This window comes from Lissotriton helveticus, chromosome 9 (assembly GCF_964261635.1).
Source record: "Lissotriton helveticus chromosome 9, aLisHel1.1, whole genome shotgun sequence".
In the NCBI taxonomy this organism is placed as follows: domain Eukaryota; kingdom Metazoa; phylum Chordata; class Amphibia; order Caudata; family Salamandridae; genus Lissotriton; species Lissotriton helveticus.
This window is the reverse complement of record NC_136070.1, coordinates 344,678,344-344,694,967: the sequence shown is the minus strand read 5'-3', so window position 1 is coordinate 344,694,967 and position 16,624 is coordinate 344,678,344. Positions and strand designations below refer to the sequence as shown.

The 16,624-nt window shown below is 44.5% G+C and overlaps 1 protein-coding gene across 1 annotated transcript in view; it reads right to left on the bottom strand.

Moving 5' to 3' along the window:
- Positions 1–16,624, bottom strand: part of SLC24A4 (solute carrier family 24 member 4) — a 578,300-nt gene that overhangs the window by 63,994 nt on the left and 497,682 nt on the right. The window contains exon 12 of the mRNA XM_078662057.1: positions 5,826–5,976. Coding sequence (XP_078518183.1) covers positions 5,826–5,976 — 151 coding nt within the window. The remainder of the gene's footprint in view (positions 1–5,825; positions 5,977–16,624) is intronic.

The window sequence follows — 16,624 nt, the reverse complement described above, 5'->3', positions numbered from 1 at the left end:
GGCATAAATCCCATTTGGAAATATCACTAGCAGTACTAGGCCCAACCGTGTTAAAATTACATCAGTATTATATGCTGACTTGGGGAAGATTGTACTTTCCACCCCAGCACCATTATGCAGTGCAAAATGTTTTCAGAACAAGGCCCACCCTGGCAATTATTATAATTCAGCACCACACAGTTATAGGGTGCACCTCAGATCACAACTATATCAGAAATGTGTATGCACAATTGCAACACTTTTGAACAGGACCATGAGTTAAGGCTGCAAGGGTAAAAACCAACGTCAAACGTAATATTCCCAACCTGGGGTGCTTGCACCCCCAGGGGGTGCGAGATGGCATTTCAAGGGGTGTGACAAAGAGGGACAGTATGTACTGTATGTATAAAGGAATCCAGCAAGACTTTTGTAGGGGGTGCAAACATTAATCAAACTTTTCTTAGGGGTGCAAGCAAAGAAAAGATTGGGAATCCCTTGTGTAAAGCAACACCTCTGTGCGGTGTAATTAATAACAGGCAGTCACTCCCTATCACTCATTCAACACCGATATGTAGTGCCATGGATATCAGGCAGATCCGTATCTAGTGCACTCGCACACACATGCGCACAGCAATGCGGTGCAACTGATATCCGGCAGGTCAGTTGATAGTCCACATAGAGACCCCATTGCCCAAGCCCTCCTCCACAATTCAGCTAACCCCAACTACCCTACATCAATGGGCTGGGGATGAAGAATATCTTCCCCTTGAGTCATTGCTGATCGCAGCCAGAGTCACACTTAGTCAAGGTCTCAGGGAAGAAGGTGGAGGTAGGTAACAGGGCTAATTAGGCAGCAGTCAACCAATGGGGGTTTGGCCACTACTGGGTTAAGTTCACCCATGGTATCTGAAGTAGAAACTGGCTGAGGGCAATAGTCTTTCAATCAAAGGGTTCCACACTGTGTCTTCTAGCACCAGCCTAGTTCTGCAAAAGACAGAGAGGTCACGCAATCTCTTGATCCACTTCCGATCATTCCTGCAAGCATTCCTTAGCCCAGTCAGTTACTCTCACCATCCCAGGCCCAATCCCAGGAATACTATCTGGCAGCACAAAGTCTTTGGGGCCGGGTGAGTAGAGGGCAGTTGGTCCACTGGACTGAAGGCACAAAAGGAACAATCTATGAATGGGGGATGATGCAGGGAAGCCTCCCCAAAGAAGGAGGCAACCCCGTCAGACACACCTCAATCAAAATAGCACCCAGGGAATCCAGGCGCACCGGAACACAAATTCGCTCCTCTGCGTCTATCTGGAAATGAGGAACAATGTCTGGTGTGCGTTGATGCGAGTCACACCAGACTGTTCCAGTCATGCACAATAAAGAGTCGCAAACTCAGTACCTCCCTGGAAATGAGGCACAACGTCTAGTGGGCATTGATCCGTGTCGCACCAGAAAATTCTGGTCACACACAATGAAGAGTTGCAAATGGGTTACCTCCCTGGAAATGAGGTACAATATCTGGTGCACATTAATACAGGTCGCACCAGACAATTCCGGTCACACAAAAAGAGTTGCAAATTCTGTACCACCCTCGAAATGAGGCAAAATGGCTAGTGCGCGTTGATATGGGTTTATGGGTTACACCACATAATTATGGTCACACACATAGACACAAGTTCCGTAGTGCCACACAAGGTAGAATGAGACACTACTACGGGTACGCCTTCACCTCCAAGGGTCGCAACCTGTGAATCAGACACTGCACGCAATGAGCATGCAGTCGGAGTGTCGGATGCCACTCCGACTGCATGCTCACCAACAGGATGCTTATGCATGTTGAGGCCCCAAGATGCAGGGGCCACACTCCTTAGATGCAGGCAGCACTTTCTGGGCCCCACACAAGGCAATCTGGTGTCCAGGCACAATACTTAGTTCCACACTCATGCTGCGCCACCAGTTGGGATCCAGCAGACGATAAGGGCACTTAAGAGGGCACCGATCCAGGTGTCACTAGTAGGCAGTGTGGATCTCTTACTGGAGCTCTGTGATGTCCCTGAGACCTCCACAAGTTAACAGGTGGCAAGCCAACAAGCCTCTAGAGAGTACACTACAGGGTACCACATAGCAGCAGGTAGTTAGCCCAGTCAGTCACTATTCAGGAAGGAGGCACAGTCCATTCCAATGACAGTAATCCTCCTGTGAAAAACAGATTTCTCTAGCAGTGTGTACCACGCTGTTCCAGTATCTCCAGTTCCACATCTCCACAAATGTATCTCTACCCTGCTGAAGTATGGCACCATTAGTTATACTATAGTGTGCCTAATGCGAGAATGCGAGTATAGTAGTGGCACGACCACGTTATATAATTCCAATTCAATGAAAGTATAATGTATTCTTGGCCCAAGATTTAATTACGTTGTGTAAGTCTCCTGTCAATGAATTTGTTTGCCATAACTTGTTTAAGTTTTTAAAAAGCTTTCTAAAGCTGGTCCAAGTTAAATCACACAATCAGAAGATTTTATCTTATCTTTAATGAATGTTGCATGGGTAGACGATATAATATTGTTACTGCTCCATTTTATAATGTGTTTTAAAAGCAAATGTTATACCATCTTAATCATTTTAAATTCAATAATATTAATTTTAATCCTGTATTTGTTGAACTCAGTTGAGGTCTGAATCAAATAAAAAGTTTACTAATTTACTGATACTGTAGTCTGCCTTTGAAGTTGGGGGTGGTTCAGAGGGTTTCCCTTTGAAACACAGCTGTTGCTCCTAATCTTCAGTCCTGTCTGCCATGCAGATGTTAATCTTTAGTGCTGCCATGATCTGGTTTTCCAGAGGCCAAGTGTCAAAACCTCCCCCTTCAATCTATCCAGGCAGGTCCTCAAATGGCAGAGGTCTGCCATTCCAGTTGCATGGTCAGTTGTTATAGCTATCACTGGGGAATGCACAAATGTGCATCCCCAGGCTCCAGTGAGGCCTGGAGGCAAGCTAAAAGGCACACAAAGAGTTTTAGAGCAGAGAAATGGCCGCTATGCTAATAATGGCAAATTCACCTTAATCACAGGAGAGTGTCTGTTATTGGGAATCCAATGATAGAAAACATGATGAGGTTGCTCCACTGTAGCCACTATTACAGCTTAATACAAGTTCAGCCATTCTCCCATGTTAACATATGGGAAGAGCAAACCTCATAGGTAGTGAAAACACACAGGTATTTTTCACTACCTGGACAGGGAACATACATGTGCACCTGCCCTGCCTCTCACCTACCACTTGCTTCACCCTTTAAGACTTACCCTAGAAGCACTCTAGTGGTAGTGAAAGGTGAAAGGTACCCTCAGGATTGGCCAGTGGTTTAGAAAGGCCACACTAAGCATAAGTGCAATTGCACACAAACAGGACTTCAATGGCAGGCTTGATACATGTTTCAAAAACATCAGGTAAGCACCACTACCTAACATATGTGTGAAGGGCGCGCGCACTTTCACACTGTATTTACAGTGGGAAAGTGCCCAAAGCCCTAAGGCCACTCAAAAAGAATCAGTAAAAACCAGGAGGAAAAAGCAAAAAGTTTATGGAAACACTACCTCAAGGTTATCAGGTCTAACAGGGAGGTTTACTCCTTCTTGCCAAAGAGATAGGTTTTGAAGCGATTTATACTGTTGTTGATACTTATTAGTATTGGAAAATGTGCCCATGTTTATTATATAAATCGCAATTGCATTGGTGCATTTATATCATTAAAAGGCACTATTTGATTACATTTAGTTTTATAAACATTGGAAAAACACTGAGTATGTATGAAAAATATTGAAAAAATAAAAAGATCCCAACAGCTCCAGCTTTGCATTCTATTCTTGCATAGGAGGGGGAGCCAAGTTTGTCGAAAGGTAGTGGCGACAGCAGCAGCGGGTTAGTGGTGGAGAATGAAAATGTTCTGGGAGAGGGATGTTTTAAGGCATGGGCAGCGTGGACAATTGCCCAGGGCCCCCACCTTCCAAGAGGTACCTGGTGAAAATGAACTTTCTCTCTTTTCCATCTTTTTTCCAAATTGTACCATCTCTCCCTCTTCTCTTCCTATCTCTGCTTCTGCATTGGCTTTCTCTACCTAGTGTCATCTTAAGGATTTTCATAAGCCGGGAAAGACATTCTTTAACTGTTTTGTGTGACTTTTTACTGAATGTTTATCATAATATTAAGCATTATTTGCCATCATGCAGGCTTGATTTAGCAGAAAACGGTTATCAAAATGGGGATGGGGCCCCCAAATGATGCCTTGTCCTGGGCCCCCAAATTCTTAAAATGCCACTGGGTTATGCTGTGGCACACGAGAGCGTTGGAGAGGGCCAAATTCCCGTAGATTAGAGAGCAGCGGAGAAGTGGGAGAAGAGAGGGAAGCAAAATGTTGTACGTAGACAAGCAGAAAATTAACAGGGAGTAGTGGGAAAGGGTGGTGGTGTAGGCAGGCAAAGAAAAAGAGATATAGTAGCAAGAAAAAAGAGAAGCATGGGGAGAGTAAACTGAAGCACAATGGTAGGAAACTGCTGGCAGGCACAAAGGAGAAACGTTTTAGGAGAAGATTACAAGAAGCCTCCTCAAAACTAACTACTAACACATTGCGCATGAAAAGGGGGATTCGTTTTAAATAGGAATCAAAAACAAATGCATTTGAGGTGAATTGATCCAGAAAAATACTGAAAATGGAAGGAGAGCAGTTAAAACAAGAAAATAAGAAATTATCACAAGCAAAAGTCTTATTTTCGGTTTTAAAATGCACATTTCGGAAACAAAGAGGGCTTTATTGGAGTCTCCACATATGAGAAATTCCAGTCTCAACTTTTCAGCTTTAGGTACATAAAAAGTATTCAACTGATAGTAACTCTGTGAGTCACTTCAACCATATACCTATAAGTGCATGAGTGGTCTGCCCTGATGCGAATTATGTTGGTTCTCCATTCCACTTCTGGTTGAGTGATAGAACTAAATAAGTACATCTGCTGCTCTTCCAAGTCATGGCCTCTAGTCTGTTGAAACCACACTGGGAGAGCAGTCCACTAGTCGTTTTTACAAAACTCACCACACAGCTATGTGACCGTAGAAATATCTGATGAGAGGAAAGTTCCTGCCATGCCGATGGGCTGCTGGCAAACAACACTTGAATGGGAGAGGCTCAAGGACACTGAAATCCATCTATAATGAGGAGTTGTTAAATATCCTAGTTTAGAGTTTGGTGGCAGATTTCCCATCTGGCATTACATCAGATTTCCCTCTTTTGTCAAATTGGTAAATGAAAATGCATTCAATATGATGTATTTTGCAAGACAACTGTCTTTATCAATGTCTATCACTTTTTGTGACATGCCCTCCACCCACTGCAACCACTGCATATGTACCTCCAAGACCTCTATATATTGTTATTGCTTATGCATCTCCCTAAAGTCCAGGGGAAGGCGGTTCCCAGCATTAGCATCTCCATGCTTACCTTTACATAAAAGTTCCCTATCACTCCCATGGTGGTCTTTTACTGAGTTCTTTCCACCAGACATGGTGATGGACTATTCACTAGCGACTAGAAGACTGGTTTGCAATCATGTCTGATGTGGTGCACTCCAAATATTGGCAGATATGGAGGGTTCTCCTTCAGTGACAAGTCTGCCACTTGAGGTACACTAAATAGGGTGGATTATAAAGACAGAGAAGTAGGTGAGGAGTCCACTGGTTTCATGGTCGATTTGCCATTGCCATCCTCCTTCAAAACAGGCCATACGATGTTGTTGTTGTCATGCCCATGTCTTGGGATATGTTAGCCCACTGTAATCTGCATCACCTTTTGATAGCTCACCTGGTATTGTAAATGGAGACAGATGGCCTGACTCGCACTCTTCTTGGAGGTCATCTTTGTCCACATACACATTTCCATTCTCAATGGTCTCCAATTTCCCATCTAAGCTGGTGGCACTCATACCATTGGCAGAATGAAGAAGTCTCTGTCGCTGCAAAGAAAAGATGGCAGATTATCTAGTCAGTCAGAAGTGTCATATCTATTATTTCCCACTGGCCCTTTCTTTTCCTCCTACTAGATTATCATACATTTAGCAGAACAAAGAAAGTATCCAGTTCCTGCCGGATCTTTGGAATATTTACAGCACAGTAGGACCAAGTACAAGAAACATCAACAGATCACAAACGAGAAAATATTAACAATTTGAGTAAGAAAAGAGGAACAATGCAAGTATTGCAACCCAGCAAATTTAGCACATATCAACCGTACACCATTATTTGCTAGAGAAAAAGGGAGAACTCACATTAAGAATAGCTTTCAACTGCAAAAGAAATACTACTATATGGGTCCTCCCTGGAAACTGAATGGACTGGTGAATGTAGTGGCCAGGCCCTTTTGGTGCATTGCTTAATTTAAGGTGGTGGTTGCTGGTGGGGCCCTCCAGCCCTCATTTTTGTGGACCGGCAGCTACCTTTCTTTATCAGGTTTTGACCCAGAGAAAGTGGGAAAAAATGAAAAAGGGGGAAAGAAGGAGGAAGAGAACAAGAGCAAAACTGTGCCATGGAAAGAAAGCTGGGAGGAAAAAGAACATGAAAGAGTGAGATGAATGGGAAAGAGTGTCAGGTAGTGGATAGAAGAAGCATGAAGTAGAGCCTTGGTATCCACCATCCCTGACATTCAACAGCACTGGCCATGGGCTTCTGAGCTAAGCTTTGGACACCAGTGCTAATTCTTTTACAAATTAAGCACTGCTAGCCAAAGACACACAATGATGGACGTAATGCGAAAGAAATCAAACATTTACAGCCAGTCAAGACATCGTTCTTTTGCTCACCATGCCAACCCAGTTAATACCCAACCATATGCAAATCAATCTTGACCCTGCTCCTCATGGGAACAGTACAGCCCGAACTGCTGAGCCACGTCCTCCCTGGACCAGAAAGAAGCATCCAGGGACCAGTTTCTGGATATCACCCCTCATCAACCAGGCTAGCTTGAATCCAGCAGCACATTGAGCCCGGGACCCATGTCTAGGCATACCAGGTACACTAATGTGGAAAAGTAAATTTTGCCATGTTCTGTGTCCCTACGCCTCATCCATCATATGTTATGTGTGCATGACCAATATGCATATGTTATTCCCCATGTCCGATTAAAGGCGCAATTCCAGTTGTGTCCACCTCTGGTATGTCATTTTCCAGTCCTCGTGAATACTACGAATATCAGGCCTATGTAAAGTAATGTTGCCACGTTTCTCAGTGTGCACGTTATTCCATTATAAAGTCCCCGTTTCCAGGCCTCAAAAGGGCCCGGACCACAGATTCAGCTCCTGTCTCCTGAAAGCCTCGCTGAGGAGCGATACAGCCCCCACCTGTATCCTCGACCCTTCACTTACTTCCTGCCTCGCAGTGCCCGGTGTAGCTTGGCTCTGCCTCTGAGTCTGCCAAAAGTATGTTATAGTTCCAGTTATCAGTTCAGTCCTCCTTCTGCATTCCTGAGCTACTGAACTGCATCAATAGTTTCCGTCATTGTCTAGCCTTCTCGGCTCCACGTTAGAGAAATACTGTATTAATGGTCATTTAATATTCTTCATCACGCACTACATGTAGAATAATGCATGGTCCAGTCTTAGAATCAAGTTAGCTTTTCCCCTCATGACTTCTAGTTTATATCAACATGTTCCCTAAACATTAGATACCAGATAGGGTTTAGGTACATGTCGCTCCGACCCTCCCGACTCTAGTCTCTGCTCCTAGCACAGAGTTCGTAGCCCCCAGCTTCTCCTAGTAACACGTCATTGCCAGTTTTCGCGCACCATTAGGTTAGAGGTCCCGGCTCCTTAGGTAGCCCCCTCCTATGTTTCCGCCCCATTCATGACATATTCTGTTACGTTTGCATCACATGTCTAAGTATACTCTCAGTTACACCCATTTTTACTGTTATCTTTCGCGACTGCTACGCGTCACGCTTTCTGCTCCACCCACTGCTACGCCTACTGCAATGTAATGCTATGTGTTCGCGCTATGTATATATGCCTGTGTTTTGTTATTGAATGTTAGCGCGCTCATCCCAGACCTAGCCCCAGCAGCTGCTGGGCCTCTTTTCCCCTGCTGGGCCCCAGTTGTCCTGCTGGGCCCTGTCATTCTGTTCCTATGCAGGTTGTCCTGATCCTGTCCTTATGCTGTAATAAACCTGCAGAAACTCCTACTACCTCGAATCTTGATTCTTATTTTATTGAGCTATCTGTTATGCTATAAGTCTAGTCAAAAATAGGGTATTATTTATTTATTTACCACATAATGGCGCCCGAATAGGGACTTGCCCTTTCCCCACGCGTCGGTGAAGCCACGCCGACCCCCTGACCCTCTGCAGTCGTGACGGAACTCTTCTGCGCAGTGGCAGATATTTCTGCTCAAGTATCCCTCAGGCCCACGGAGGAGACGGAGGAGGCGGTCCAGCATCCGAACGAGACGGTGGAGGAACGCGGCGAGTCCCGACCAGAGCCCAAGCCGAGAGTCCAAGGTCCGAGGTATCCGGAGGCCCACCCGTAACTGAAGTCCGAAGTTCGTCGTCCGTCGTCCAGTCCCGTTCGAGGCCTTCCGTTCCGTGCTGCCCGGTGAGTACCATTGCTGGGGTAGTATCTAGACAGGACCAATCTAAATTGACTCCTGGTCCGTGGGTTGGTGGTGCCCAGACTCACAAACGAAGTGTTCACCTAGGTGGATACGGGTCTTGATGTGTCCCTTTATGGGACCGGTATGTTCCGTACTGTTACAGCAGTGCATCCAGTAATTCTAGTCTGTTCCGTTCTCGAGAAATTCTGTTCTGTTTCTGTTTTCAGTATTCCAGGTAATATTCTGTTCGAACTGTTATTTATAATGTTCTTCATGTAATTTACTGTTGTGGTATGAGTGCGATGTGATTTCGTGTTTTTATTGTGTATTGTATTGTGTCCAGATTACAGTTCAGTCATGCCTATATTTTCCAAGTTACGTCAGTTAAAAACTAGAAAAGGTCTATTAGAGGAAGCGGTTCCTGTCCCGCCTAGGGACAGTCCAGGTCATTTTATGTATCAGAAACATGGCATAAGCGCCATATTGTATCTAGATTTATGGGTAGAGTATACCAAACAGTTAGAAGAAAAGTATAGATGGCCCGTATCGGGTACATGGGATGCCGAATGTATCATGCGAGTAGAAGAAGCATTATGGAAAAAGAAAGCCAGACAGTCACAGAAAGATGCCATCGAGTTATGGCGTAAAGAGGCGCATAGAAGAACGGAAAAGGAAGTCAGAAAGTCAGAGTTAAGTAGAGAATCCCAAGAACGAGCCCAAGAAAGAGAGTTAATCGAGATAGGTGAACAAGTCAAAGCCGAACAGTCAGACAGACAGAGGCATGCCCTCATTAAGGGTATGTATCCTCTCCTTGCCGAAGGTTTGCCAAAAGCGACCCCAGAGGCATCCAGTAATTTCCCGCCACCATTAGTTCCGACCAAGCTACGTCACAAACCGACCGCAGCTGATATTTTTATTTCGTCCTATCTGGACGACACAGTCCCAGAATATGCAAATCCTGTTCGCGCTCCGCCAGTCCTTGCAAATCAGGCACCTCCCGCTCCTCCAGACACCGGAGTACCTGTTACGGTACCCCCGGTCCAGCCTATAGTTCCACTTCCCATTCTGCCAGGACGTAGAGCCTCAGTAGACGACTCCAGTTTAGGGGCCGCAGGAGGAGCTACTCCTCAAACCCCGCCGCCACACAAGCGTTTATCAGCACTCGAATTACATGCTCAAGCATCACAGCGTACTCCTAAAAGTAATAAGTCTGTCACAGAAATCAGGCAAGCCCTTAACGAATGTGTCTATGATCCAGTCCCAGGCGAATATACTATGGTTTTATATTCCTTACGTGTAAGGAGAGTGACCGAGTATCTAGTCACCTTACCGAATATGAAAGAAGATCTAGACAGAATATATCGTTTCATCCGTACAGGGGATGATCCAGAAAGTATTGGCGAGATTATGTCTCAAAGGAAAGCCGAGATTCAGCTCATGATATTAAAGTTCCTGATCAATTGTCTAATAAGAGAACAAGATTACCCGTCTAAAGATTCCGCCGAAATGAGAATCCTGACAAGGTGGAGTGATAATATAGCCGAGGGTAAGCACAAGACCGTCGGTGCTATGGAGAGTATGTACAAGAAAATTCGTAAAGAAATAATAAGGTTACACGACCAGCGTAAAGCAGCACAAGTAAGCGAGAAAGAAAGTATCTCTGATCCTGAAGAGGAAGAGAACGAGAATCCCGCCAGAATAGCGTATGTAGGAAAATCCAGATTTCCAGATCGCCATTTACGTCTAGAACCCAAGTCTATTTTTCATCTAGCACCAGAACAAGGTTCTCTAGAACAAGTATTTCAAGCTACCGATCACATTCTGAAATCACGAGTCGGTTACAGTGAATTAAGTACTATGCATGAACAAGAACTAGCCCGATCAGCAGTCCGATGGATTACTGATTCTACCACTTTTCCAGACGAAATAGTGGCACAAATGTTTCTGAAACTGCCCCCAGCCGAGCAACGACTGGTGGGTATGTATATGATCCAGCACCTCATTACTTTGTATGAGGGTCAACATTCTGATCCAGGTCCGTTGCACGATATCCTGAACGAGTTACTCCAGTATAGATGGAGAGGTCTAGGTACTGATTTAATTAGTGTCATTCTAGAACAGCGCCACAAATATAGAACGTTTCTGAACCCGCATTTTGTTCATGTCTCACCTCCAGAAAGTAAATCGTTTTACATAGACAGACAGAATCCGTTACGAGAAGTCCACCCAGTCCAAGGGGCGGGTGGCGTAATGCAACGAGTGTTTGTATACACTCCGATTTCAAAGATGGAACTTCTTGAAATGAAGAAATTAATTCCCTGTCATGACAAAGATCCAGCAGGGTTCCATAGAGAATTAAAAGACATGCTCCGTATGGGAGAATACACTTACCCAGATATTATTAAAATGTTAAAGGTCCTGTTACCCGCAGGGGTGTATGAAAAGTTAAAGGAAAAAGAATGGGAGGTGGGAGAGAAAAAGATCGATTGGGCAGCTCTAGAAGCTGAAGACAAGGCACGAGTACCAGGTACCGGTCTTGGAGATAAATGTAAAGAATTACCAGAATTACTGATTCAAGTTTTACCCAGATTATTGACAACTAGGAAAGAAGACTGGGATGCAATCTCAGCCTGTAAACAGAAACAAGATGAAGATATTAGTGATTTTTATTCTAGATTTGAAAAATGTTTTAGTATTAATAGTGGTCTCAAGACAAGTAGTGAGTCATACCCTCATCTTTTCGTAACCAAATTAGTCGAGAATTCAAGTCCACAAATTAAAAACCGAGTTTTAAAAGTCGAAAGCACCTGGCAAGCAAATACTCCGTCCCAGATGCTCCAGATGCTCCAGTACCACCAGAATAGAATCAGAGAAGAGCAAGAACACGAGAGAAAACGTATGAAAGACACGAAAATGAAAGTGCTAGTTGCACAATCTGTTCCTCAAGACAGTCAGAAGAGGGGTCCGAATCAAGCCAGTCATCCTGCAGCTCCCGTTAAAGGGAACTGCAATTATTGTAAACAGCCAGGTCATTTTATAAACGAGTGTGCAGTTCTGAAACATAACATAGCTACTGGTAAGACTAAAGAAAGACCACGTCCGCCTAGACAAGAACAAGTTTCACAGATTCCTCAGTCACAGAATGCACCACAGACAGTTTCCGCACCGCAGCCTATTGCTGCAACACAACACGTTACATCACAGATGTATCAGTATGCACAGTCCGAGTATCCAGAGTATCAGTCATATTCATGAAACAGCCTAGAGAGGGAGGTAGGCTTGCCTCTCATCGAGATACCTGTAGACCAAGAAGGTCCCTATGTTCACAGTCAAGTATTAGGGAAAGACAGAAAGTTTTTGATCGATACAGGGGCAAGTAGGACCACAATTAGTCATGCCGAAGTTCCAGGGGCTCCGCTCTCAGGCTCAAGAAATGTTTCCCTTGGATTTTCAGGAAAGCCAATAGTTAATGAGATATCAAAGCCAGTTACTCTAGAAGTAGGTCCATTGTCCCGTACTACTGATCTGTTACTTACTAAGTCATGTCCAGAAAACCTATTAGGTATTAAGACACTGAAAGAATTAGGTGCAGTTATTTGTTGTTCCCCAGAGGGAATACGTCTGTTCCTACGTGACTTTAAGGGTCACTATGTATTACGAGATTTTGATTCAAGATTGTCTAATGTTCCACAGCATTTATGGGCGCAAGGTCCAACTGATGTAGGTTACATGCAAATCACACCCCATCGTGTGACTCTCAAGCCAGGTGTAGTGTTACCACGAATCAGGCAGTACAGATTGCCACCCGAGGCTGTAGCAGCCTTATCCAAAATTATTGACGAGCTCATGGCTCAAGGAGTAGTTGTAGAAACTGACTCCAATGTATGCAATTCTCCGATCATTCCAGTCATGAAACGTACTGATCCAAATGCACCCCCAGTATATCGATTAGTGATTGATTTACGAGAGCTTAATAAATGTATTATTCCTCAGTACCCAGTTGTCCCAGATATTTCTTCCCTGTTAACAGCCATCGATTCCGAAGCCATGTTTTTCACTGTCATTGACCTCAAGAATGCATTTTTCAGTGTTCCAATTCATCCAGACAGCCAGTTTCTTTTCGGTTTTTGTTTAAATGGAAGGAGCTATATGTTTACACGCGCTCCTCAAGGTTTCACAGAAAGTCCTAGTATTTACAGTCAAGCACTCAAGAGACAACTAGACAATATTCACATGCCAACTGACACTGCCCTGCTCCAGTATGTCGATGATCTACTGATCACTGCCCGTTCTGAATGTGCCTGTGAGCGAGCATCACTTACAGTTCTGTATTTTCTAGCCGAGATGGGGCACAAGGTGTCACCTTCGAAGCTTCAATTCTGTGTCCAGCAAGTGGTATACTTAGGACACTTGCTGTCCAAGAGGGGTAGGCAGTTGACACCAGACCGTATCCAGTTAATAGCGAGTCTTCCCCAGCCCAGAACCCAGAAGGAGGTACGTGCTTTTATCGGCCTTACTTCTTATTGTAGACAATGGATTCCCCAGTATGCATTTCTAGCCAAGCCACTGATACAGTTAACGACACAGGAGGCAGCCGTATCGACTGTCCTCCCTTGGACATCTGACCATACACTTAGTTTCAACGAGTTAAAGAAAGCCCTATGTCAAGCTCCAGTTCTAGCTACACCGAACTACAGTAAGCCTTTTACACTTTTCGTTACTGAACGGGAAGGTACAGCATTGTCTGTTCTCACACAAGATCAAGCAGGACAATACAAGCCCTGTGCTTATTTTTCGAGCACATTAGATCCAGTCGCCCAGGCGTTGCCTGCGTGCCTCAAGTCAGTTGCAGCCACAGCACTAGCTATCAGACAAAGTGATTCTATAGTTTTAGGACATTCCCTGACAGTACAAGTCCCACATTCCGTAGAAGTTCTTTTAAACCGAACACAAACTCAGCACTTGACAATTGCACGTTTAACAGGTTATGAATTGACACTGTTCCAGCCACACATAGAAATCAGACGCTGCAACGTTCTGAATCCCGCTACACTGTTACCATCAGTTAATTCAAATCCAGACCCACATGATTGTGTGGAAGTAGTTAACATTACGACAAAGCCAAGACAAGACCTGACAGATATTCCGTTACCAGATCCTGACCTGACACTTTATGTGGATGGTTCATGTATGAGAACTAGTACAGGAGAACTAGTCGCCGCGTATGCAGTGACTACTGACACTGAAGTTATTGAAACACACCGTATTGACACCCTGTCCGCTCAAGCAGCAGAGCTAGTCGCTCTGACACAAGCCTGTATACACGCCAAGAACCTGAAGGTTAATGTTTACACAGATTCACGTTACGCATTCGGAGTTGTACACGACTTCGGAGTGCTCTGGCAGGAGAGAGGTTTCATGACTTCTCATGGAACCAAGATTCAGCATGGTCTCCTTATTCAAGCCCTGTTAGATGCCATACATTTACCGACATCTATTGCTATCATGAAGTGCAAAGCACATACGAAAGTCACCGACATTATTTCCCAAGGTAATGATCTAGCAGACCGCACAGCCAAGCTTACAGCACATACTCCAGACATTCCAGTTAACATGACACATACTCCAGATCCGATTACATGCATGACAGTTAAGGACCCTACACAAGATGTCATAGATATCCAGTTACATGCTACTCCCGATGAAATCAAGAAATGGTCTGAACAAGGAGGGGTTCAGACAGATCAAGGATGGTTAACGAAGGGTAGAGCCACATGGTTTCTCCCCGATTCTATGGTTCAAGTCATTATCAATACCGCACATAGTCCAGCCCATTTAGGAGAAAAAGCTATGTTAGACAGTATCCAGAACATTTGGTTCAATAAGCATTTACGAGCTGCAGCCAAGCAGAAAGTCCGTACCTGTATGATATGTTGTCAGTTTAACCCAGGTAAAAGTGTCCCGGTGGAACAAGGTGGTTTCCAGCCCCCTGACCACCCTTTTGAGGTCCTCCAGATGGATTATATTCAAATGGAGCGATGTCGAGGTTTCAAGTATGTCCTTGTAGTTGTATGCGCTTTGTCCAGGTGGACAGAAGCATATCCAGTCCCAGATTACACAGCCGCGACCACTGCCAAGCAGTTGGTTCGTGAATTCTTCCCTAGATACGGACTCCCTAGAGTCGTATATTCTGATAACGGTCAGCCATTCTCCTCAGAGTTAATGAAGCACGTTTCCCTTTTGTTAGGGTACCAGTGGAAGTTCCATTGTGTACGCCATCCTGAAGCAGCCGGTCTCGTAGAGAGACATAATCAGACTCTGAAAATCCGCATTGCAAAAGTCTGTAAAGACAAAGGTGTGGACTGGTTAATAGCTCTGCCAGTCGCTTTGTTTTATATGCGCATGGTCGCACATTCCAGATCAGGTCTGTCCCCGTACGAGGTCGTATTCGGCCGCCCCCCTAACATGTGGGGTACTCCTAGACCCCGAAGTATTACCGATGTTTCATGTAATATGCTGACAGATTACCTAGCTTCCTTGATGTCTGCCCTCAACTCATGTCGTTCACAGGTTGCCGCTGCATTTCCAGACAATACCGAAGTGGCACTGCACGAGATCGTTCCGGGCTCCCTTGTGATGATCAGAAATTTTGACAGATCAAGTCCGCTGGAACCACGTTGGAAGGAGCCACGTCAGGTCCTCTTGACCACCCGTACTGCCGTCAAGTTGGAAGGCAGGAAGGGGTGGGTCCACCTTTCTCATGTAAAACTTTTCAAAGGATTGAAATCAGCCTCCAAGAACATTTCCAAGGATTTCCAGGATTCGAAAGATTGCCAGAACATTGTTTTAAAGGACTGTCCCGCACAAGACATTATTACAACCCCTCCCTTGTTAGAGAAAACCCCGCAACAGGAGTATAAGTTAAAGCTCAGGTCTAGTAAAATAAGTCAGTCAGTTTGATTGTATAAGTCCTCCCCTAGGTGAAACGGTTAGATTGTTTCTGACATGTATAAAATAGACCCCCATAGTGAGAGAGTCAGTCGAAGTTCACTTCAATGTATCGTTTTTCTGAGTTTCATATTGTTTCTCAGCATAATGATTTCCTGCACTAGTTACGCATTTTTCCTGTATTTACCAGTTCCTCATGTAAATATGTCTACTAATGCTACAGTAGAGCACACGTTTAGTGATCTGCCTCCTCACGAATATTCATACCGCCTCGCTATGCGTAATAACACATTTATCCGTATGTTACATTACTCACACCAGACCAGCAATGCCACTAATTGTTGGGTGTGTGGTCGACTCCCCCCTTTCCAGACACCGAAGGGAGTTCTGCCACTCTTTCCTTATCCATTCTCACACAATGGTTCGTGTGGAGCATGGTCCACGTTAACGTCATCCTCAACAGATATGTCTTTTCTTAACAGTACATGTTTTCCAGACAAGCAAGGTCTCCCCCACAGAACAGGTTTAGATCTAGAAAATGAAGTTTATAATTTAGGTAATTATTCGTCGAATTTCATGGTCCTGAATGTTCAGTCTGATACTACTCCAGACTTACCTGCTATTTCAGTACTACCTGTCAAAGGCGAATTATGTGTCCGTAGTTATGGTTCTGTACATATAGGTCATAGTGTATGTACTACTGTTATCAAGTATAGTGACAGTGGGAAATCTGTTTTCAAAGCTTCACGTCACTCTTATTTTATTTGTGGTCAAACTGCATATGTCCGTCTGCCCCTCGATTGGGAGGGAACCTGTTACATTGCCTTCCTACTGCCACCTGTTTTTCTAGCCCCATCTGATTATCACAGAAACACACATCTAGTACACATTAGACATAGAAGGGAGTCCCCAATTGTCGATTATACTGAAACTACTCTAGAACAGTATACAGATTTCAATAAAGGTTTCTTATTCTTTGTAGGACCTGTCCAGAATAGTAAACTGATCCGTAGGTTAACAAGAACCCTTGAAGCTGTAGTTAATGAGACTGCCTCTGCTCTAGGTAACCTAACCGAG